Source organism: Leptidea sinapis, chromosome 11 (genome assembly GCF_905404315.1).
Source record: "Leptidea sinapis chromosome 11, ilLepSina1.1, whole genome shotgun sequence".
Taxonomy (NCBI): domain Eukaryota; kingdom Metazoa; phylum Arthropoda; class Insecta; order Lepidoptera; family Pieridae; genus Leptidea; species Leptidea sinapis.
In genome coordinates this window covers 1,539,660-1,562,540 of record NC_066275.1, presented here as the reverse complement: position 1 = coordinate 1,562,540, position 22,881 = coordinate 1,539,660, and the positions used below count along the sequence as shown (strand labels likewise).

Below are 22,881 nucleotides of genomic sequence, written 5' to 3'. Positions count from 1 at the left end.
AAACAAACAACATCGTTATGTTATTTTGATATTGAAACAACTTATCTAGCTTGTAGAACTACTGGTTCAGGTGACATCAATCTTTAGAATTAAATATTTTATTACACACAAATTAATATTATTTTTGAAGTGAAACTTCTTTAGAATCGTTGTGATTTCAAACCGGATGCAACAGAAAAAACGTCAGGTAAGAGACACAAATACAAAAATGTGTAGGATGAAGCCGGCAAAGAATGAGACATAAATATGCATACTATTGAAGTGAAAACTTCTTCATCATCGTTGTGATTTGAAAGTCGATGAAACGAAAAAGCGACAGTAGAAAGAGCAGTCACATCAATTCATAATATAACATGGGAGATAATGAGATAGGAAGCATAAAACAATGTTTTGGTACCAGGCGATCATAGTTAAAGAAGAGATTGTCTTAAGTATGGCGCGAGTATACCTTAATATATTCTGACTCCAAGCGCACGACGTATTACTACATAGACACCAGGAGAATATATTATATATTTTAGTGGTGGTAGGAATGTCTTTCATAGCGGTTGAAATCATGTGTAATCCTAGCAACACATACCAGGAATTCATATGCAGTTTAGAGGTTCATGCACCATGCAGGTTTCACTTCTGACGTGTACTTTGTACGCTCGCAATGTTTATTTCTATAAGTTTGTATTGATCGAATTTTTAAGTATATACTCAATAATACCGTTAGTAATTTTACTGTTATTTTCATTAATATTTCGTTTCGTCGTAGTTTTTTGGAAATACTAAAAGTTAATTCAGACTGTGTTAAAAAATTAATATAAGTATGGATAATGGTACAAACATCACAATTCCCTAATTTTTTTTCAACATCGATAAAAAAAATTGTTCTTACATAATATGTAAGAATTCTCCGAAGAAGAGAAGGCTCCTTTTTTATTTTAAGTGAAGCGCCATCAGCCATGCAAACTATACTATTATGTGTATTTTTCTACAAGAATAAGTTTTGATAATTTATTTAAATACGGAAGAGGAACGGTCCAAGACCGACCCTTGTGGTACCCCCATACTGAGGAGGAGGGTTGTCCCAGGAAATCCTGCCATTCACATCGACTTTCCGAATTTTATTATTTTAATAAGTTCGAGTACTGTTCCTTTTATGCCAATACGACATGGCTATATGTATATATTTTTTTTTTTTTTTATGGAATAGGAGGACAAACGAGCGTACGGGTCACCTGGTGTTAAGTGATCACCGCCGCCCACACTCTCCTGCAACACCAGAGGAATCACAAGAGCGTTGCCGGCCTTTAAGGAAGGTGTACGCGCTTTTCTTGAAGGTACCCATGTCGTATCGTCCCGGAAACACCGCACAAGGAAGCTCATTCCACAGCTTCGTGGTACGAGGAAGAAAGCTCCTTGAAAACCGCACTGTGGAGGACCGCCACACATCCAGATGGTGGGGATGATATCGTAACTTGTGGTGTGTCGTGCGAAGGTGAAATTCGGCGGCAGGAATCAGGTTGAACAGCTCTTCGGAACACTCCCCGTGATGAATGCGGTAGAAGACACACAATGAAGCGACGTCTCTACGCAACGCCAAGTGATCCAGCCGTTCACAGAGTACTGGGTCCCCGACAATTCGAGCTGCTCTGCGTTGCACGCGGTCAAATGGATCGAGCTGATACTGGGGTGCGCCAGACCAGAGATGACAGCAATACTCCATGTGAGGCCGGACCTGCGCTTTGTAGAGCGCTAGAATGTGGGCCGGCTTGAAGTATTGCCGTGCTCTATTTATGACGCCCAGTTTCTTTGAAGCCAGTTTGGCTTTGCCCTCCAGATGGCCACGGAATTGGCAATTGCTCGAGATTTCGAGACCCAGTATTCCGATACTAGGCGAGGCTTTAAGGGAAGTGTTCTCGAAGAGCGGTGATACGGCAAATGGGGTTTTTTTAGTGGTAAACGCGCAAACTTGAGTCTTCTGGGGGTTAAATTGGACAAGGTTCAACTTACCCCATTCCGCGACCTTCTCGAGAGAGGACTCGATAGAAGACACAAGTTTCACCCGGCACTGGTCGACGTTTTCCCGAGAGAGACCTGCATGGCCCGTGTATACGGCATCACCATATATATTTATATATATTTACAGAAATATGCTGTATGGCTGTAGTAGATTATAATTTTATAGTATATATTATCTCATTTCTCTGTAAGGAGGCAGTTTCATACAAAGACTGTATTCTTTATTTACAGCTTCCTACAAAAACCTTAAGCATAAAGTTTGAAGGCACTCCTGATGATGAAATTAAGAAGCATTTGATTAAAATATTTACAAAACTAACATCATTGGGCTCCAAGACAAGCGAAAGGTATGTAAGGATATGTTTCACATTCATAAGACTTATTATCTTCCTAGTGAATCTATCTAATTAAGAATTCTCTGGGTCCATATGTGGGGTATTATATGTATCACTTACCCAATCAAATAATGTGTACAATTTTTCAATTCACTATCCTTTTTACCACATATAGTGTAAGTAGACACTTCATACAAATACTAAGCTAAAAAACAAATTGCTTTCCATAGATGGTTTGAAAAAAAAGATCTCCAAAATGTTCCATAGATCAGTTTTTGAATGCCAAAAGAATGGTTTACCATGATTGCCAATCAGCATTTAACAATTGTGATTTAATGTTGAAATCGACCCTATGGTGGAAGGCTGGTAGTAGTGAGATTTAATTTGATATACCTTGGAATAACCTTACAAATGTTGGAAGTAATAACATTAACTCAGATATAATTTAATTTAATTTACAGGTGTTTAACAGAAAAGGATTGGAATATAAAAGATGCTTTGGAATATGTTGTAAAACTTGTGAAATTGGATAATATAGACCTTTTGAATAAGGAATAAGTATATAATTAATAAGCAGAAAAATAAAGTACACATATAATGTTTTTACTTATTTATTTTTATCCTGCCTTCATAAATACACTGTTTTTAAAACTTCTGAAAAGATCAATTAAATGTGTTCTAACAAATAAATTGATTGAGAAAATATTACAATATACCTAATAAAGATCAGTACAATAATACATTATATATTAATTTAAACTATCATTTCTAGATGTCTTGCATATTCAATTGTTTGTTCAGCAAGTTCATTGGAAGGAAAAACACCAGCTGCTGCAGCACATGTTTCTTCACTTGCATTAAACAAATAACTGTTATCAGCACCCAGCACCCAATTCCGCTAGGAACAATAATGATACAGTTAGACCAAAAAGGACAGAAAAAAACCAAAGTTATTTTATCATCAAACTTAAATTGAAAGCCACATAAAATAAATAATTAATATAGTTTAACAGTAAATCCTGAAAGTTCCAAATGATACTCAACAATATTTCAGGATATTATGGTTTTAACATTTACAACAATGTAATTGAATACAATGTCCCAAAATAATATTGACTTATTATTTTTCATTAGTAAACTGCTTAATACCTGTATATTAAGGGATATACCTTTTTGCCATATTCAAGTACAGCTTGCTGTGAACTTAAGTTCAGTCGTCTTGCTGCCTCTGATGCCGGAATCTTTTGATAAGCCTTCTCAATGCAGGCAGCTATTTCTCCTCGCACAGTTTCCAAAAGTGTATCCATAAAAAAAGTGTAGCTCTCTGCTGGCACATTATCCTGCAGTTTGATTATCACATAATACTATCATTATTTGAATGGCATTCAATAAATTGTGAGAATGATGTGCAAATTCTAAGAAATAAAAAAAATTAAAGCTGGAACATTGATTAAGTTAAAAAATAATAATTAATTTTTTTTTTTTTTTAGAAATGGAAGTCTTTTATGTCAATTTGTTGAAAAATGATAAAATTGAATTGTGTGCTGCTATTAAGTATCTGTGCTAGAAAAATTTCAGTATGGAACAAGTCTAGATTTATAGGATACTTTAGGTGCAAATCACAAATGCCTCACAGTGCACAATTAAATGTTGTTGTGTTTTAATATAGCATCCAATAAAGATTAATAATGTTTTAGCAGATTGTCATGTGACAGTATGTTTTATAGCCGAAGAAACAAAGATTTTGACAAGGAATGTGCTTTTTATTTTACACAAATACTTAAGGATGAAAAAAGTTACTACACACTGCCTTCCCAGAATGCTTACCTATTACCCAAAATCAAATGAGACTGAACAGTTCTTGAACTTTTTTGGACCTGTTACAACAATATACTGAACATGTCTTAGCTCAATTTATATCCATGGATGAAATAAGACTACAAAATTATGATTCAAAAACAAAATAACATGTTCTGATGTTGACCATCACATCTAACCTCTAATAATAATTTTAAGGCAAGTTCTTCAACCGGAAATATCATGGGGTCTCTTTTCTGCCAGAGGTTGAAAGAAATTACTCTTATTATATATCTTATATTCAAATTATTGAAGTTAAGATTATATGAAAAAATTGGGCAGATTAATAACTGATATTATTAAAAGTAGATGTCTTAATAGTTTGTATCATAAAATAAATTTATTGTGATTAAATTTATTATTAACCTTTGCCAAAAATATCTTATTATAACTGCCTTCCATGAGGTATTGCTCCAAAGCCAAGGGGTGTTTCACATAAGGATCAGCTCTAATCACATCAACTGGTAATCTTTCAAGTTCTGTGTGGAATTCAGCCACACGATTTTGAGACAGCAGAAAGAGTAGATTTAAACCCAGGAGCTGGTACATAAATGCTGACTCTGGCAAATGATCTCTGAAACAGGTAAATATTTCTTAATCTTTGTTGGAATATAAATTATGATCTGAATTTACATGTGGTAGTTAGAATCAAAAGTATATTACTAATTAATAATCAAAACCACATTTTATTAAAATGGTGATTCAAAAGAGCTTAGTTTAAGCCTATTTGAATAAAGTTTATTTGACTTTGACTTTTGATTGTATTTTGGTTTGAGCTGATGGTCTTGTTACTAATGCTCTAAATAAATAATATTAACATTGTTACTATAATAATATAGAGGAATTGAAACTAAAATGAACCAGTCCATCTGTGGAACACAGGCCATAATGGGGTCAACATTCCAGGTAAAAATGTGTTGTGATAAGCTCCTGGAGTACAATGTGTTACTAACTGATTATAGGTTGATTTTTTACTTACTTGTAATCAAAATAGTAACACTTGAGTTGTGACATGTATCTTTCAAATCCTTTAATATCTTTAGCAGCAACTGCCCATTGCGCTCCTATTTCCAGAACATCCCTTGCCAAAATAAGTTCCTTTTGATTGGCTGCTATGTTATTGCTTGGTAAAAATGTTAGATGAGTGAGTGCTATCTGAAACAAAGATAATAACATTGAATGAAAAATGAAGTTAATTAATTTCTATACTTTTCGATTAATCAGTAGCCAGTATGTTTTATTACAAAGGTATTGTTACCTTTATTTTATTAAGAAGTTCACCGCATTTGTCGAGTTTTGGAGGCTTTTTTGCCCATTCCGTTTTAAGATTTTGGTATAGGGTAGCGACGTCTTTAATTGAAGTCATAATTTATACTTAAGTGGAATACAAACAAAAAGAAATAATGTCAATTCTATTGAAACTCTCGTATAATGAGATTTAGCAAATTAGCAAACTGTGAATCTGAAAGTTCAAGTTGTATTATTTTTATGTTTTCCGTCAAAAATATACAAGTCACAATTCACTTTTTTTTTAATCGCCCATTCTAGGCAGGCTATAGTCCTTTACCTCGTTAGAGTAACTTGTTAGAGTAATAGTGTTCTGTGTCCTTTAACTATACCGCCTAGTCTGTCGGATTACAATAGTCTAAACGCAAAATTAACAACATATTGTGATTATAAGTAGTGACTTTACAAGTTACAGAGTGTACAGTAAAAAAAATATGTAGATCTAGGAGCATTAACATTAAGCCTGGAGAGCGAGTATTTTATTGAATATTTTCTAGGTAGTGGCACTCTTCCATCCAATATACCTAGTAGTGCGATAGAAAGAGGCAACATGCAGCAATCGAGTTCAATTCAAATCCAGATCTTTTTTTTCCCGTAAGGTAGTTCTTGCCATTGTAATATCGACAAAATATCGCTAAATAAAAAAGTGTTAATATAAGTAATATGCTGTTGTGCTATAGATAGTTCGGCGTTTTGTATTTAATGATCATACGGTCATTGGAGAAGTGTTTGAATCATTGTGATTGAGAAGCCGAAATACCGCGAGGTCGAGGGATCGAATCTCAGTCGTGAAATATTTTTACAGTTTAGTTATTTGGTTTTTACTTTGACTTTAACTTTAAGCATTATTATTACCGCAATAAGCAAAATTTCCCTTTACTGATAGTTATACTTGTATTTCTTAATTACTTATTATTTGTTTATTTTTTCCAAATGTAATAGCACTACTAATGTACCTACACTCGCCACGCGTGACTTTGAGCGGAATAGCTTCATCTAGAACCAGTTAACCCAAGCGGGCAAGCACTCTATCAAGAGGTAGCACATACAAATAATAGTATTTTATTAATATTAAAGGTATAAAAGGCATATGATGCAATGACTAAACTGTGTCTAATTGACAATGATCACAAAAAGTAGAATGAATAAGATATAAATATTTTAATACGATAATGATGATCATTATGACAATATTGACCACAGCGTTTATGATTAACAATTGATTAATATAAATATTATTAATAAATTAATTTTAACTACAAGTTTTATTTCAGATGCAAAAAATGGTGTTCATTTTATTTTAACAACCATACTGGTATATCCTCTATTTTCAATGTTTGTGCTATAATAAGGATGGTGCCGCCATTCTTGCTAAAATGGTATAAAAGTATGATGTTATAGCACACTACACAAAGATAAACATAAACTTGACAAAGACAGTTAGCAGAGAAAAGGTAAGCAGTTCTGCTTTTATGTAATAATGGCTTTGACATTAACTGACACGACAGATTACACCTTGATGCTTTGACCAGCCTAAAAGTTACTGACCCATTTGCAAAACCTCTCGGTAAGCCCGAAGAATAGCAATTTCGCTTTAAGTGGTTTGACTCAACCGCGAGCGCCTATTTATGGGTTCGATATACAAGATGATCACCAGCTGAGTGAACTTGAAGAAAGCCCTACTGGTTGGTCAGCTGGTGCTTTTCTAGATATCTCAAAATGGTGGTTATGGCAGTGGAGCGCACACTTTTCTTAGAGACGGGTGCACTAAGGCTGACATCCATAATTTTGGAATTACGCCTGATGAGTAGGAGAGCCAGAAAAGACGGTTAAGTACAGACACCAATTCCGTAGCAAATGTTTAGATGGCGCGGATAAGTGGTATTATTATACTGATTCCCCAAGAGTTCTTAGTCTGGTACCATCCTGTAGTAATCTATTTTTTATCCCTTCTTTCGTTTTTCGCCGCTATCCAGAAACCGAACCGTTCATCCCACCGCTAAAATGGTATACTTCGCCTATCGATACATTCCATTCCAATGGAGAAATGAAATTAAGTAAAATTGTATTTATTCCTGTGTACACTCTGATTGAAAAATATTGATTTATGGATACAAAAACGGAAACTATTCCATTTTTTAAGGTCATGGCACTCTCAGGCATAGTTTTCTAAAATTTTAATAATCTAGACTCTCACTCACTCAAATAACTCACTTCAATGATCTAGTCTCACAGCATAGCACTAACGCTTATGGATAGGTACATCGTGCATTAAATTGATGGAACTAAATTCGAATGCATGAATTAATAATATGATTGAAACGTTATAAAGACAGTAAGATACTTCAAGGGGGTAAGTTGTAGTAAGTGATTACACATTTTTGTTTGCTATGTTTATTATCGTTGGATATTGTTGGCTACAGCCAACTTATCTTAAACAACAGCAAAATATCCTGGTGTGAATAAAATATAACAATATTTATTTACCATTACATTACATATTGTAACAACACTTGGTTAACGTCAGGAAGTTACGTATGGCGTCCTTATCTCTATTTCAAGGAAAACAGCACCGACGACCTGTATAGCCGAGTGGTTAGCGATCCTACCTACTAAGCTAGAGGTCCCGGGTTCGAATCCCGGTAGGTGCAAGCATTTATATGATGAATATGGATGTTTGTCTCCGAGTCATGGATGTTTAAATGTATTTATATACATAAACATACGTTTATATGAATTTATGTATGTTTAAGTAAGTATATTGTATTAAATATATTATTGTCTTGTAACCCATAACTCAGGCTATAGATTCTTAACTTGGGGCAAGATAATTTGTGTAAAAAGTGTGTCAATAATATATAAAAAAAATACATTTGACTTGTTTTATAACCTGTGCCATATTAGGTACCGCCCTTCATTCAAACTTCAAAGTCATTTCCTATCTAAGTGACATCTGTAAATTCAAATTACAATTTTCAAATTTGAAAATTCAAACCTGAGATTAGAAATTTATTTTTTCCGACAATAAAGTGAAACTGAAGCGGAACATATTTGATGAAAATGAAATATTATCTAATCAAGAACATTCATCGTACCCGTATAGAAAAATGATCAGTACCTTTTCTAAATAATAAACCTGAAAATGGATTCATCAGTTGTAGCTTGTCGAGAAATATTTGATGAAAACAGCCAACCTTCTGCAGAGGGTTTGTTTTAATATTTTTTAGCAAGCGTATTTATTAATTTCTACCCATCCTATATTTATAAAATATTTAAAAAATGTGAACTATGAGTAAATAAGTAGTATTTACTACTATAGAGCCAAGTATTATACTCTAAATGGTACAGTTTCACTTTGATTTCAATTTTGCTTTGCATAGTTAATAATAATTTAAAAAGGACAGTTTGGCATTAGGGTAAATAACAGGAGTAAATAATTTATATATGTAATTTATATTTTGTCATAGAGATATCAGAATATGCCTGTCAACTGGGAATAGATCCTGAAAGTGAGAGCCATCTCCTACCTCTGGCCCGAGATGGACTTATGCAAGCACTTCCAGCACCATGGAAAGCATTGTAGGTATTATTTTGTCATACTATGCTAATGGTTCAAAAATGAAATTCAAAAGATCTCTTAAAAATAACATCAAATTATATGAGCTAATGGTACCTATATATATTTGTAATATTGTGTACATACATTGTTGAAATATTTTAAATATAGTTTTAACCCCAATTAATTCAAAATAATCATTAAATCTATTAATTATAAACATATTCTGCACAGCTATGATGAAAAACTTCAAACCCACTATTATTACAATGAAGAAACAAAGAATACACAGTGGGAGCATCCATTGGATCATGTGTATAAGGAATTGGTTAAGAAAGCAAGAGATACATCAATGCTTGATGATACTTGTGCATCTGTGCAGGTTAGTATTATAGTTATAGTAGTTTTTAATATAGAATGATAAATATTTCCTTTTTAATTCACACCCATGCTAAATCAAAATGATTCTATTGTCTACTGGGTCTGTGATCATCTAACAAACAAGCCAATGTTGGTAGTACTTTACCTTGGATCACAGACTAACACTGCATAGGGTGCATAATTTACTGTTTAACTCTGGTGTCCTGCATCTTATGTCTCTCCATAAACCACCTGACCATTTACAGCACTGGCTGGATGAAATGCCTTAATAGAATGATTAATAATTATTTAACAATATTAGCCATTTAAAAAAAAACTGCAAATAACAAATCACTGGAATATGTATGATAACTAAAATATGAAATCTTCATTACAGTGCTTTCAGATTTCTTCATTAATTTCTCAAATATCACTATAAAATACATAAATAATTATATTTAACAATAAGTTTAGTTAATGATGGTACAATAGCTTTTTCATATAAACATAGTGGTGGACATATAACTAGAAACACTTTCATAAACACTACAAGATACTTTGCAGTAACACTTTTTAGACATAGAGGGAAATGAAAATGACACAACAGTTGGCATAAAATATATTCAATGAGTTATCATTTATTAACCAACAAAAATCCTACTTAACAACTGCAGTTGAAACACAAAATTTCATACAAACAACTAAATGTCTTTTAAGGTATCAACAGTAATGGACAACTCATTAGAAAAAACAAGAAAATACAGTAAAAACTTATATAATTAATAAGAATAAGTAATCAGTATTGTTTACATTATACTGTTCACAGGCTTAATATTTAGTTATGTAGCCTCTATTATCAATAACAGCTCTACATAGATGTGGCATCGATTCAAGCAATGTCAGACATTTTCTATTGGGATTGACTTCCATGCAGGAACTGTATGAAGCTTCTGTCAAACAGAAGCTTCATACAGTTCCTTGTGACTAGAGTTGTGTTTGATTGAGACTTTCTTTTTTATAACAACATATCACAGATTTTCAATATTATGTAAATCTGGACTATTGGCAGGCCAATTTAAGACAGAAATTTGCTGTTCCCTAATAAAACATTTGACATGGTTTGCTATGTGTTAAGGGTATTTATCATGTTGAAAGATCCAGGTTACAGGCACATGGTCATCAGAGTAGGGAATCATTGCTCTTATATGTTTTTGTATTGAAATTGATTCATTGTACCTTCAATCTTTCGAACAAGTCCAACTCCATATCTGGAAAAACATCCCCATACATGCCTCTTGTGTAATAGTATAATTGAAAGCATGGCTTATTGGACATCTAACATAGGCCTTCTGTCTGAATTTATTTAATTTTGTTTCATCTGGGAGTAACACTTTTCCATTGTCATTCCATCCAATTTACATATTTTTTCTTGCATACATATTAATAAATGCTTCTTTAGGTGCTGCTTGGTAAGCAGCGCTACTTTTTGAGAAATCCTCCCAAACAATTTAACTTTATTTGGAAGAATATTAATTAACTTCCACTTATTTTCGACATACCAGTTTTGATGAGATATTTCTAGGGTTATCAGGTAAAAAAACTTCATTTTAATCTGGTTAGAGCCTAAAAATAAAATGGGTTTTGTTTAGCAACACATACAATTAGCATTATATCTTCTCTGGCAATGTTTTTCTTGGTTGCACTTGTTTCTAAGAACATTTTCAATAGTTCTGTGACTTTTATAACGGTCGATGTAATATATTTAAGAGAATTTTATTTACATAATTTTAATGAAAATTAATAAGATTTTATTGTTCCATGATTCATATGAAGTGTTTCTAATTACATGTCCGCCACTGTACCTCAACCTGCATACAATAATTTATTATTCTTCTGTAGCATACTTAAGTGGAAATTGGCAGTATTTCATATGTTATTAAAATTCAGTTGTTTTTTAGGACTTACTAACATCAGAGGAAAATACAAAACTGCTTGAACGAGTTGAAACTAAGGTTGAGAGTGATGATGATGACCTTACAACAGATAGTGAGCAACCCCCATCAGATGTTAAAGATGTATCTGGACAAAAACGCTCAATAGGGAAACCACCACTGGCACCCTTATCAAGATTTGAAAAGAAACTGAGTGATATTCGAATATCACCTTTAAGGCGCAGCATTGATAGCACATTATCCATCAAACCTAACCTTAATAGAAGCAGCTCGGATCAAAATAGACCACAATTTGAAAGACCTAAAACATTATTCAAACAACAGTCAGAGATAATTGATTTAAAAATGCATGTTTTAACTAGCCCAGAAGAAGAAAATTTCAGTCCATTGCTGTCATCTACCAAAGTAGATAAAGGGATACCGTTTAGTGGTAAAATACTACATTATATCAAATTTTTTTATGCTCCTTAACTTAAATAGATCCCAATAATTCTTAGCATCATCATCAAAACCATATTTCAATTTTTTATCCTTATATAATCAGCAAAATTATACAACTCTGGAGTGCCTATCTTAGAGACAATAATAAGCAAAAATCCTCTAGACTTGATATTTTTGACAACTTCAAGTTACTTATCTTAAATATCAGTTTAAATAATTCTGCAGTTTTCCGAAGTCTAGCAGCCTTGCAAATAAACGCGGGAAATGTTATACGTCCGAGTAAATAAATCTACAGCAAAATGTCTATTTGTAAATATTTTTTATATTCTTGGTTTCTACTTGGGTATAGCTTTATACCAAGTTTATTTGTAACGCCGTAAAAGTTTAGTTTTTATAATGTCTATTCTTACAATTTGAATGTTTATCCACAGGAAAAGGGAACATGTTCCTCCGAATATCAAGATCAAATCTTCCGAGTCCAGATACAGAGAAGTCATCAAATTTGGACTCTGTTACTAAGAGTGATCCTCCGAAAGGTATCCTGCGCGAAAAATCCTCAGATTACATTCAACGGAAGATTGAAAATGTCATATCTGGGAAAGGAAAGCAGACTGGAAGTTTTGATGATGACAAGAAAAGTGTTCGGTATATATAATTATAATAGCTTTTTATTCAGACAAAAACTAAACCTATCTAGATACTTAATTATCGTCTTTGTGCCTCTTGGCAAAGGCCTCCCAGGTTTTCCAGTCATTTTTACTATTTCATCTTTGCATCTTCTAATTTGCCTATCCCTATTTCTCTTGCAACCATGTATTTTTGCTCCATTTATTAGGTCCTCTCATGAGGTGTGTCGATCCATATTAATTTTTTCTAGCTATCTCAGGCAACTGAATGCTGTCTATGCAGGTGAATTGAATTAAAATAGACTATGGATTCTGTTAGTTACCTCTCAAGACAAATCAAATAACCTAACTTCACACCGCTTACTTTTACAAATAGAGGTTTGTTGTTCCTTGGAAATACCTATGTTGTCTTAATTCAAACTTTCTATCGCAATTTAGTTGCTCTAATCTCCTGGATTTCCTTCTAATTGTTAGTTGTCTTGTTTTACTATGAATTTAAGAATGCAATATTTATACATAGTTAAAATAGTGAATTAACACACAATCAATGGTGAATAAAATGAAGTCAATTAATACAATAAATGAATACACAAATAGGTGCAACAACACTCACACAAAACATTGCACACCTTACCGTTACAGTGATACCCCTCACGTATGGAATTAATTATTATAAATTTTTAACCATAATTTATGAACGAAGTGGCACTCAAACCCGCGACCTCTCGGGTTCCGTTCGAGCGCTCTTACCAACTGAGCCAAACGTTCTAGTGACGCATGAATCATAAATTTTATAATGACTTGTTCAACTCTTAGGTTGTGGCTCCATCTACAGGATCTACTTTACAGTTGATAATCTGCTCAACCACAATATTTTACACAAAAAGTCAATACTTGAGATGTCACTCTTTAAAATCTAAACAATTTGTTATTTTAATTGTGGTCACAAACTAAAATCATTATATCTTATATCTTTAAATGAGCAATTCTTGTATATATATATAATTTCATAAAATTTTGTATACAGGGGATTTCGGGGGCGATAAATCGATCTAGCTAAGTTCAATTGTAAGTAGTGTTATCCGTTCATCGTAATGTAGTTTTATCCGTGTTGTAATGAGAAACGGCTACATTAACATTAGAATATAAAGGTAAATTTCGCCACTATATACATACTACAATAGCTCAGATGGGCATTGGGTGATCCGGAAAGCAGAAGACCCCGGTTCAAATCCACATGTCCTATAAGTTTCTATTTCAAGTTTTGTACATTCTTAAAAATCCGAGCAAGGCTCGATCGTCCACATATAAGTATATTATAAACACATAATTGTTACAGGTTTCAAATAGAGAATCATCCGGAGCCTACAGTTAGTCCTGGTTCCAACAGCTCCTCTGAACAGAATGAAGGCCAGAGTTCTATTATTAGTGCTGCCACACATAAACCAAATTCAATTCATATTGAAACAATGTCACATACATTCAAGATGAACCCACTATCACCAATCCCAAGTGCATTGTCAATATCTAACAAAGTATCACTGAGTTCAGTTGTGCTTTCTCCACTGGCTACCAGACCTCCAATACCCCCCCGAATTGACAGCCCGAGGGATAAGAACACTTCATTATCTGAGAGGGATTCAATTGGTATGTACCATATGCTTGTGATTATCTTGCAACTTTTAAAACTATGAGGGTTATTATCAATATTGGCATTAATAATGGAAAATCATATTGCATTATTCTTTATCATGATTTGCAAAACTTATGATAATGTCATGCAAAGGCAGATGATGCCAGTACTTGAAAGAAAGTGGGCAGTCCATTAATTTTTTCTTGCAATAAAATATGTTTTGGTTCCTCTATCTTCAGATAAATGCAGGTAAGAAACTATAACATGTGTATTGTGTATATGTGATTATGTATGGTGTGTTCTGTGGTGTCTATGGTAGAACTAGTAATTGTAAATAAATATTTATAGTGATATGATAAATAAATTTGACTTTGACTAAGTTACTTTACTGAACCTGTTTTCAACTTTACTAACAATTAATTAACACGCTTTCACACAAATTATCTAGCCAGTCCTAGCCAATGCCACGCCAACAATATATTTTAAAACAATCATTAAACATGAATGGCAAACAAACATTCATATTCACCATACAAATGCTTTGAGGGCATTTGAATCTGGTGCCACCAGCTTATTAAGTCAGGGTCACTAACCACTGGGCAATAAGGAACTGTGCCAAATATTATAACTAAAAAGAGTGGAACATTGTAGATAGTGAGAGTCGAGAGAGTCGTGGTGCATCACCTCGCCGACGTTTAGTGAAGCCGCCACCGTCTGAGTACATCAAGCCTGGATTATTCCAGAAGAACTTTCAGAAAATATCTGATTTGGTTCGCAGAGCTGACATTGAACCAACACCAATTACTTTAGAGGATCCTACTTCAGATAAAGAAGTTCGTCCAAGGTATGTGGCTTAATTAGTTATAGTACTTATTACTAAAAATCACTTTCTGAATTTTGGTATTATGTAATATTTTTTTGTTAGTACTTGTTTTAGTTCTCATTATTTTTTTAAAATATTTTTTATATAATGATAATATTGACGCATTTTTACACAAGTTCTCTTGTCCCAAACTACCCTGTACATAGGTGCAAGACAACAGAATATTTAATACTACAATATATATTAATTATATATTTCCATGTTTATAGATGCATGACTTGGAAACATCAATATTCACCGTAAAAATGTTTGCGAAATATTGAATGTAATCCATATATCTACTATTATGGAAATTAAGCAATCGTTTTTTTCAGGTCACCACTCATTCCACTTAAAAACAAAATCTCAATAAATCTGATGGAGAGTATTGAATCCGAAACATCAATTGATTCTCCGGATAGGGAGTTTGCCAATCTAGACTTAAATGATTTAGATGATAACAATTTGGATCAAAAAGAAGAAATAGATAACAAAACAGATATAGAAAAATCTGCTAAAGCTGATGAAGAATCTGAAAAAACACATTCCAAAGACAATAAAAACCAAAACATTCCAATACCTCAATTAAATATACCTGGATTAGATTTAGTTAAACAAAATAAGTTTACACATTCCGACTCTGAAGATTCGAAAAGGTCAAACAAAGATGAACCAAAGAATAGTGTTCGATCTAACAGTATAGATATACCTAAAGACTTTAGGCCTCAATTAAAATTGTCTCCAACACCTAGTTTGGGTACGGACCGATCTCCAAGATTAGATCTCAACAAGCCATTTTCAAGTCCTTTATCAACATTTAAACCTTTTAACAAACCTGTAACCCCGCTGAAATCAGACTCGGCGTGTAGTTTGAGCAAAAGCTTAAGTCCTAGGTTAGACGGAGTTATGTTATCACAAGGGAAATCGAGTTCGGATAATGTCGTTGTGGTTTATCAGTTTGAAACTCAAGACCAGAGTCCAAGGATAAAGTCACCAATACCAGACATGGGGGTGCGAGACATGATGGAAAGAAATAAGGCAGATGAGAGAAGACGGTTAGAGTTTAATCTACAAAAAGATTTGGAAATGATAAGGATGGAGTTTGGAGCTAAGGAGAGGAGAATGAGAGCTGAACTACAAACAGAGCTGAAGGAATCCGAAGAAAAGTTTTTAATTGATAAGAAGACAAGATTGACAGAACAAGCTGAAAGACATAAACAGGAATTGGAAGAAGTAAGTCGATTTCTACTAAGCCTTAATAAGCTGTAGTGTAACTCGTACAATATGCTGGCAATAATTTCTGCCAATTTATTTCATAAATTTAAATAATTTTCTTTTTCATGGACAGGCCTTAGCTACTAGTGAGCGAAGTCATCAAGAATTTTTACAGAATTCTCTTAAAGAATTGGAGGTGAAGTACATAAATGATGTAGAATCAGTGCACAGACAACATGAAAGTGAAATAGCTAAACTTGGCGAGGAATGCAAAAGAAAATTGTTGGAACAAAAGGAACAATTGGAAATCGGTGAGAAGAACAGTTTATTTGCTTTTATGTTATCTAACATTGAACCCAACAGGTGTTGCTAAGCCAACAATCCGATACCCACAACATTTATAAGTCTTGGTATGATTGTTCAAATCTCCAGTTGATGTCTCGTAAACTCCGAAGGGTTGTGTTCGAATTCCGCATCGTCCATGTATTTTGGCATAGTTAAAAATAAAAGATAATGAAGAGTGGAACTTCCATTAGTGATCTATTAAAATGAGCAAAACAAGATTATAATGTCGCGTTTTTGTTTATAACAGAGTGTGCTTAACTTTGAATCAGAAATAACCAAAACCACTTTTTATTAATCTCTAAAAGTAATCTCAATTTAAAAATATTATTTAAATTTCATCTAAATTGCAATTCTTGTGCGTGCCTGTAATTTCTGTATTCTTTATTATTTTATTGCATAGAGAATGAACGGGCGATATCGGAGTTAAGGGAACAGCTCCAGATGAGTCTGTTTAAGGAGAAATCTAGAATAATGGAGGAGAATCGAGCGGCGATAGACAAACTCAGAGAAGAGCATTCGGCGAAAATTAGCGACCTATCTCACGATTATAGAGCCGAGGTGTGTATTAGGAAGAACTGTGAATTTCAGTTCTTTTGTTTTACTACTACGACATGTAAACTTGTTATACGAAATTGCTAAATATGAGTAGTAAACCTTAGATTGTGTACCGAAAATTCAGATCGATCGACTTCGTTGTCAACACGCTTGTCATCTTGAAGAAGTTCGTGTTCGATTGGCCGGGGAACGAGCTGCCGCTGCGAAACAAGACGAACGCGCACTCAGCGAGAAGTACAAGTGTCTGAAGGAGAAGTACGCACGGCTCAAGCAAGATGTTAAGGTGAGTGATTGAGCGGGGAGTTTCTAGCATCTTTCAGACAAGATTCAGTTGTTTAGTTGTTAATTCAAACCTAGACTGTCCCGTCAATAGATATCTTTAGAAGTCATTGATATCATAATGTTCGTTTCAGATGTCCATAGAGAGGCGAAACAAGAGACGCGAGATGAGTATGACGACTGGCTCAGAGACGGAGAAATCTAACTCCCATAAAGCTACGCAATCATTAGAAAGGTTAGTTTCTTATTTTCGTCATCGTTGAACGAGCATTGGGATGACTTGGTATGAGATCACCAACCCAGTGTGAGACAAGCATTATTGTGTTTCGGTCGATGTTTCAAGGGCGCTGTAGCTAGTGAATTACTGAGCTAATGAGACAGTCATATCTTAACAGTGTCGAGCGCAATTGCGATACTGCTCAGAATTTTAGGTACTATCAAAAATCCTGAGTGACACTGCATTGTAACGAGCTGGGCATATCACCATTATTAGAAACGACAACATTCCTAGGCATTACATTTGACTTTAAGCTACAATGGGGTGCTCACATAAAAACTGATGTAATCGACTAAGCTCTGTAGTATTTGCAATAAAAAAAAGTAGGCAGCTGACAGATGTTGAAACGGCTAGACTTGTATATTTCAGCTACTTTCATAGTGTTATGTCTTACGGAATTATATTGTGGGGTAGGGCTGCAGATATTGAAAACATATTTGTGCTGCAGAAAAGAGCAATTCGAGCAGTCTATAAAATGCGCTCAAGGAATTCATTGAGAGAAAAGTTTAGTGAAATAAATATTATGACGTACTGTCAGTACATATACGAGAACCTCTTATAAGCTCATAAAAATATTAGCCAATTTAAAAAGAATAGTGATGTACACAGTGTCAATACTCGAAACAAACATAAACTCGCAATTCCATCTACTATTCTCCGTAAAATTGCAAATTTTTTTTTAAGTGGATTGTGTTATATTTTATAATAAACTCCCAAATAAAATTAAAATATTACCTATTAAAAAATTTAAATGTATCTAAAAAAATAAATTAACATCTAAGGCCTATTATAATGTGAAAGATTATTTGAATGATAAAGAAAGTTGGAATTAATGTTCTCAATTTTGTTAATGAATATTGTTATGGTCATTTGAATGCTATTGTAACTTTTGTACTTCAACCTGACTTGCACTAAATAACTTATAAAGTTTTACACTGAATAAAGATTTTTGACTTTGACTTTGACTTATGTGACACTCGTCTCTCTCGACTTTTTCTCTTAAAAAAACAATATACAGGGTTGGGCCCCGGTATTTATTTTTTTAAATGTTACTGTCCGAAATTGTAAATTTAATTTGAGGTTGTGTTAAAGAGCTGTTGAGTCGTTAAAAAGACGATGTCCTAAAGCTTATTCAAAATCTTTAATGCAGGTGTAAGGAAGTGAACGAAACATCGATAAGTGCTGCGGTAGAGCCGCAGTCTAAAGCTAGAACAATAGAACAAACAAGGGAGACAGAGCGCACGATAACTAGCAACCACAATCATACCAGCAAATGCAACGACAATGAGACCACGTACTCGGAGAGTGGGCACAAGACTGTAGACAACAATAACGACGACTCGAAACATGATCGCGATTCTGTGAGTACTTTTAGATTTTCTCCATACCATTCTTACTTTAGCGGCGGCTGTCCAGTACCATCTGGTTCTGGTGGCAACCTGACCCTTTCACATTCCGTAGGAATGTTGGGTGTCTCTGCTTCTTCTACTGCATAATATATCATTAATTGGTTGTAGTAGTAAATCGTTTTTTTATGTATTTTGGTCAAAAATTACGTAGGAAAAACCAATTTTTGCAATTACCACTTTGGAAAGGCTGAGCTTAATGAACAGAAGTGGCATTTTGTAGAAATAAAACCGTAGGCGAAGTTATAATATTTTCGTTTTCCTCCCTTACAGATTTAAAATCAAATTCATTATTATATTAATATTGGTTTCTAAACTAAATTTAATATATAATTATTTTTGCAATCCAAACATCGTTTTGGTCCTTCGAACCGAAGTTTTAAGCTTTCTTTGAGAATGAAAGTCTGATTTTCTTGAGATTTTTGGAGGATATTATATAACGATAATAAATCTTGTTTATTTAACAATAGGCATCCACATCGTTAACGTCAGCTCTGAAACAGTCGCGCAATAGAAAAGCTTGTGTTGCGTTTCGAGAACCTCCACGTCGTGGGGGGGAAAGGGATACAGATATTGGTGAGATTTAAAGCTATATTTTAGATGTTATGATTTATTACGCATCAATGAATAATAATAATAACAACGATTTAAACTCGCACTTTCCCCACTTCCTATCTTATAGACTGTGAAGTTTTCACATCATGTTAAAGGACACTATAAAACATCGAGTGGATATGTTGATTAATATCCGGACTAGGTAAAGGCCAGTCTCAGCTCTGATGAAGTCAAAAATGTTCATTTCCCAAGATTTTGCGGATCGGTATTTAAATATTTGTATCCGATGCCAATTGTTATTATCCGATTTAAATTATTACTGAAATTAAAAACATTTTTGGGTTTGGAACATCTACACATCACAAAATATGTGTTTTGGTTTCTCCTTGATTATTACACTATACTTTAAGCATAATCTCAGCATAGCATACGGGACAGTATAATTTTTTTTCGTTGTAGAATTCTTATTTGATTCCAAGATAATTTTTGATCTTAGTAATCTATTCATTTTTTAATAATAAGTTGCAAACAGAATCAAAATCGAATGATTTGGATGTATCAACCTTTAGAGCTTGAACAATTTTTTTGTGTTAGGATGCTTCGTGAACATGGTGGTCGTGATTACTGTCACAGTTTGTAATTCCATCCAACAAATACAATGATTTATTAACTATAACAACGACGACGACGACCTGTGTAGCCGTGTGGTTAGCGATCCTACCTCCTAAGCTAGAGGTCCCGGGTTCGAATCCCGGTAGGTGCAAGCATTTATATGACGAATATTTGTATGTATTATATGTATGTTTATATGAATTTATGTATATTTAAGTAAGTATATTGTATTAAATATATCATTGTCTTGTAACCCATAACACAAGCATATATATGCTTAACTTGGGGCAAGTTAATTTGTGTAAAAAGTGTGTCAGTATTATTATAACAGGTCGACCTGGCACCACATTAAATATGTGCGATTTAAATTTAGAATGTATATCTACGTAATATACAAATACAATTATCATTAGCTTTAAAGTTTTCACAAAGATCACCTCGGGATATTTAAGAATGTGGTGTCCTAAAGTAAAAGTAATCCAAAGTAACACATTATAGTTTAAGATTAGTGTTTGAAAATTGGGCGCTTGAAACAATTATTATGAAATGACACAGGCCCTAAGTGTTGACATCTTATCAGGTGCCACCACAGACTATCAAGACTCATCGGACGCGACCACGGCTGATGAAAGATCCAAGGAGGCCAATGGTAAGACACTTTTCCGGAACCTGCGCCGATAGAGAATAGAAATGTGCAGTGTTTATGGAATACGATAAGTACAACTTATGAGTTAATTCAATTAATAGTAATCTCCATGCATATTTTACGATCTACTTATTATATTTTTTGTGGTAACTGCGTGTAATCTATTTTCTGTCGCCTACGCTTTTGCTTACCTTCGTTTTCTATACTTTATTATTATAATCATTACTGTTTAATATTTGAAGCAAGGAAAATATGTTCAATTTGTCGCAATTATTTATTTCATATGCAAAAAACTCCTTCGATTACAATTCTATTCTTTATTTGGCTGTAATGTGTATATTTTTATGAATAATAATGAAGCATTATTTTTGTTAGTTGATCCAGTCAGAATGTTGTGAATACAAGCAAAAATATTTCATAACATATCTGACATATCCTATTACTTATGAGTAATTCGCCATAATATATCATGTATCATTTTTTAGTGTCTGCTTTCAAGTAATATGAGCTTTATCAGACCTTTACTAAAAAGAGAAGTGGACAACAATCACCATGTTATCATTCAGAAAGTCACCTTAAAGGTAGAGTAAAGCAAAGTTCCTTCTAGCAAAAAGTATGATGACCAGAGAACATAACATAAATACATGTCTGAAACAAAACTCTGCCTACGTGTCTATTAGGCAGAGTTTTGTTTTGACCGCGCTTTAAATTCAACGCCACGCAATGACAATGTGTTGAGTGAAAAACTGTCCAAATAACAGCATATTCAAACTTAAAAAGGATGGAGAGTAGTATTTCAGGTAAGTGCCCTTTAAATTATCAAAATTATGAAACGAACTTGACGTTTTTAATCATTTTCCTAAATAATTACATTTCAATTGCTAAAACAAAATACGTTGCGCGACGTCCATCTCTTTCGCACATTTTACACCATACTCAATGAGCTTGTGAGTATATACAATAGACTTTGAACATAACTGCCACGAAATAAGGTGTTAATTTGAATGAATGTTTTAATGTTATCTGTAAAACAAGCCTTCTGTATTTCCTTTTAATAGGCGATTGAGAGTCTAGCTGTAGTATACTTAGTACTTTCAATACCAGAGAAGCACATTCGTAAGCATGATCTTACTTGCAGCCAACGGGAAAACAAATAAGTGGTCATCGCAAAAGATGCTCTTTTTGTTTGGAGAGCCCATAGTGGCCTACCTGATAGGGAGTAAAAACACCAATCGCCCATGTCCATGAACAATACCAGAGGTCAAGAAATGTGTTACTGACCTTTAATCTGTCCCTTTTATCCCTGTAGTGTTCCACGTTTGTTCACGAGTGAAACAAATAATCTTTACTATGTAGCACTACACCCGGGCACGTCCGCTCCCAACCCATAGCCGATTGAAACTGGCCTTCCGCTTACTGTGCATTCGTTATATAGCACTCAACGTCACACGGTTAATGTCATGACAGTGACAATTGATAGTTAACACAATCTTAGTTCAGACTAGATGTCAGTACACTACAATCCCTAAGTCGTGAACATGTTGAAAGCGAAAATTTCACCCGTTAATTCGTTCCCTTGAAACTACTTTATTAATACTTCTTTTATTTCAATATCCATTTGTTAAAACAATGTTAAGGTTATACTGATAATAATTGAGACTAATATTAATCATGTTTCAATTTGCAGGGCACTTCCAGCGTCGCCGGTTTACAAGATTGAAATCGGCGTCGACCTCTCGACTTAATTATTCACCCAAGTATGTTATTGTTAATTTATACTCTTTTTATCCATCGTCACTTATTGTATGACGATCGGTCGTGCGCTGCTCTCATCCAACGTATTCCGGCGATCTTGACCAAATCGTCTGTCCATCTTGTCGAGGGTCTACCAACATTGCGTCTTTCGGTACGTGGTCGCCATTCGAAGACTTTTGCCCCACCGGCCATCTGTCCGTCGAACAATGTGCCCTGCCCACTGCCACTTCAGTTTCGCAAGCATTTGGGCTATTGAGGTGACTTTGGTTCTCCTATGGATCTCCTCATTCCTGATTAGATCTCGCAGGGAAATACAT

At 34.0% G+C, this 22,881-nt stretch overlaps 3 protein-coding genes across 6 annotated transcripts in view; 2 read left to right on the top strand and 1 right to left on the bottom strand.

Moving 5' to 3' along the window:
* LOC126966805 (nuclear RNA export factor 2) overlaps positions 1-2,951 on the top strand; it is a 49,805-nt gene extending 46,854 nt beyond the window's left edge. For all 3 annotated transcript variants that reach the window (XM_050811062.1, XM_050811060.1, XM_050811061.1), the window contains exons 19-20: positions 2,242-2,357; positions 2,807-2,951. In XM_050811062.1, coding sequence (XP_050667019.1) covers positions 2,242-2,357; positions 2,807-2,903 — 213 coding nt within the window. In that variant the 3' untranslated portion in view covers positions 2,904-2,951. The remainder of the gene's footprint in view (positions 1-2,241; positions 2,358-2,806) is intronic.
* On the bottom strand, positions 2,941-5,692 carry LOC126966810 (26S proteasome non-ATPase regulatory subunit 8). Its single transcript, XM_050811068.1, has 5 exons — positions 5,461-5,692; positions 5,182-5,357; positions 4,569-4,776; positions 3,515-3,685; positions 2,941-3,243 (listed from the first exon to the last, which is right to left on the bottom strand). The coding sequence occupies exons 1-5, from the start codon at positions 5,566-5,568 to the stop codon at positions 3,100-3,102; spliced, it is 807 nt and encodes a 268-aa protein (XP_050667025.1). The 5' UTR covers positions 5,569-5,692; the 3' UTR covers positions 2,941-3,099.
* A 2,758-nt stretch (positions 5,693-8,450) lies between these two features.
* On the top strand, positions 8,451-22,550 carry LOC126966801 (uncharacterized). Of its 2 annotated transcripts, XR_007729821.1 has the most exons (16): positions 8,454-8,695; positions 8,957-9,068; positions 9,280-9,427; positions 11,364-11,787; positions 12,230-12,443; positions 13,764-14,071; positions 14,709-14,901; positions 15,255-16,152; positions 16,268-16,445; positions 16,880-17,037; positions 17,159-17,317; positions 17,448-17,548; positions 18,741-18,951; positions 19,467-19,572; positions 20,719-20,812; positions 22,497-22,550. XR_007729821.1 is itself a non-coding variant. In XM_050811053.1 (8 exons), exons 1-8 carry the CDS (start codon positions 8,632-8,634, stop codon positions 16,186-16,188), a joined length of 2,397 nt encoding a protein of 798 aa, XP_050667010.1. In that variant the 5' UTR covers positions 8,451-8,631. The 2 variants fall into 2 exon arrangements, 1 of the variants encoding a protein (XP_050667010.1); XM_050811053.1 differs by lacking the exons at positions 16,268-16,445; positions 16,880-17,037; positions 17,159-17,317; ... (3 more) ...; positions 20,719-20,812; positions 22,497-22,550 and having other exon boundaries at positions 8,451-8,695; positions 15,255-16,188.
* Positions 22,551-22,881: the final 331 nt, after the last annotated feature.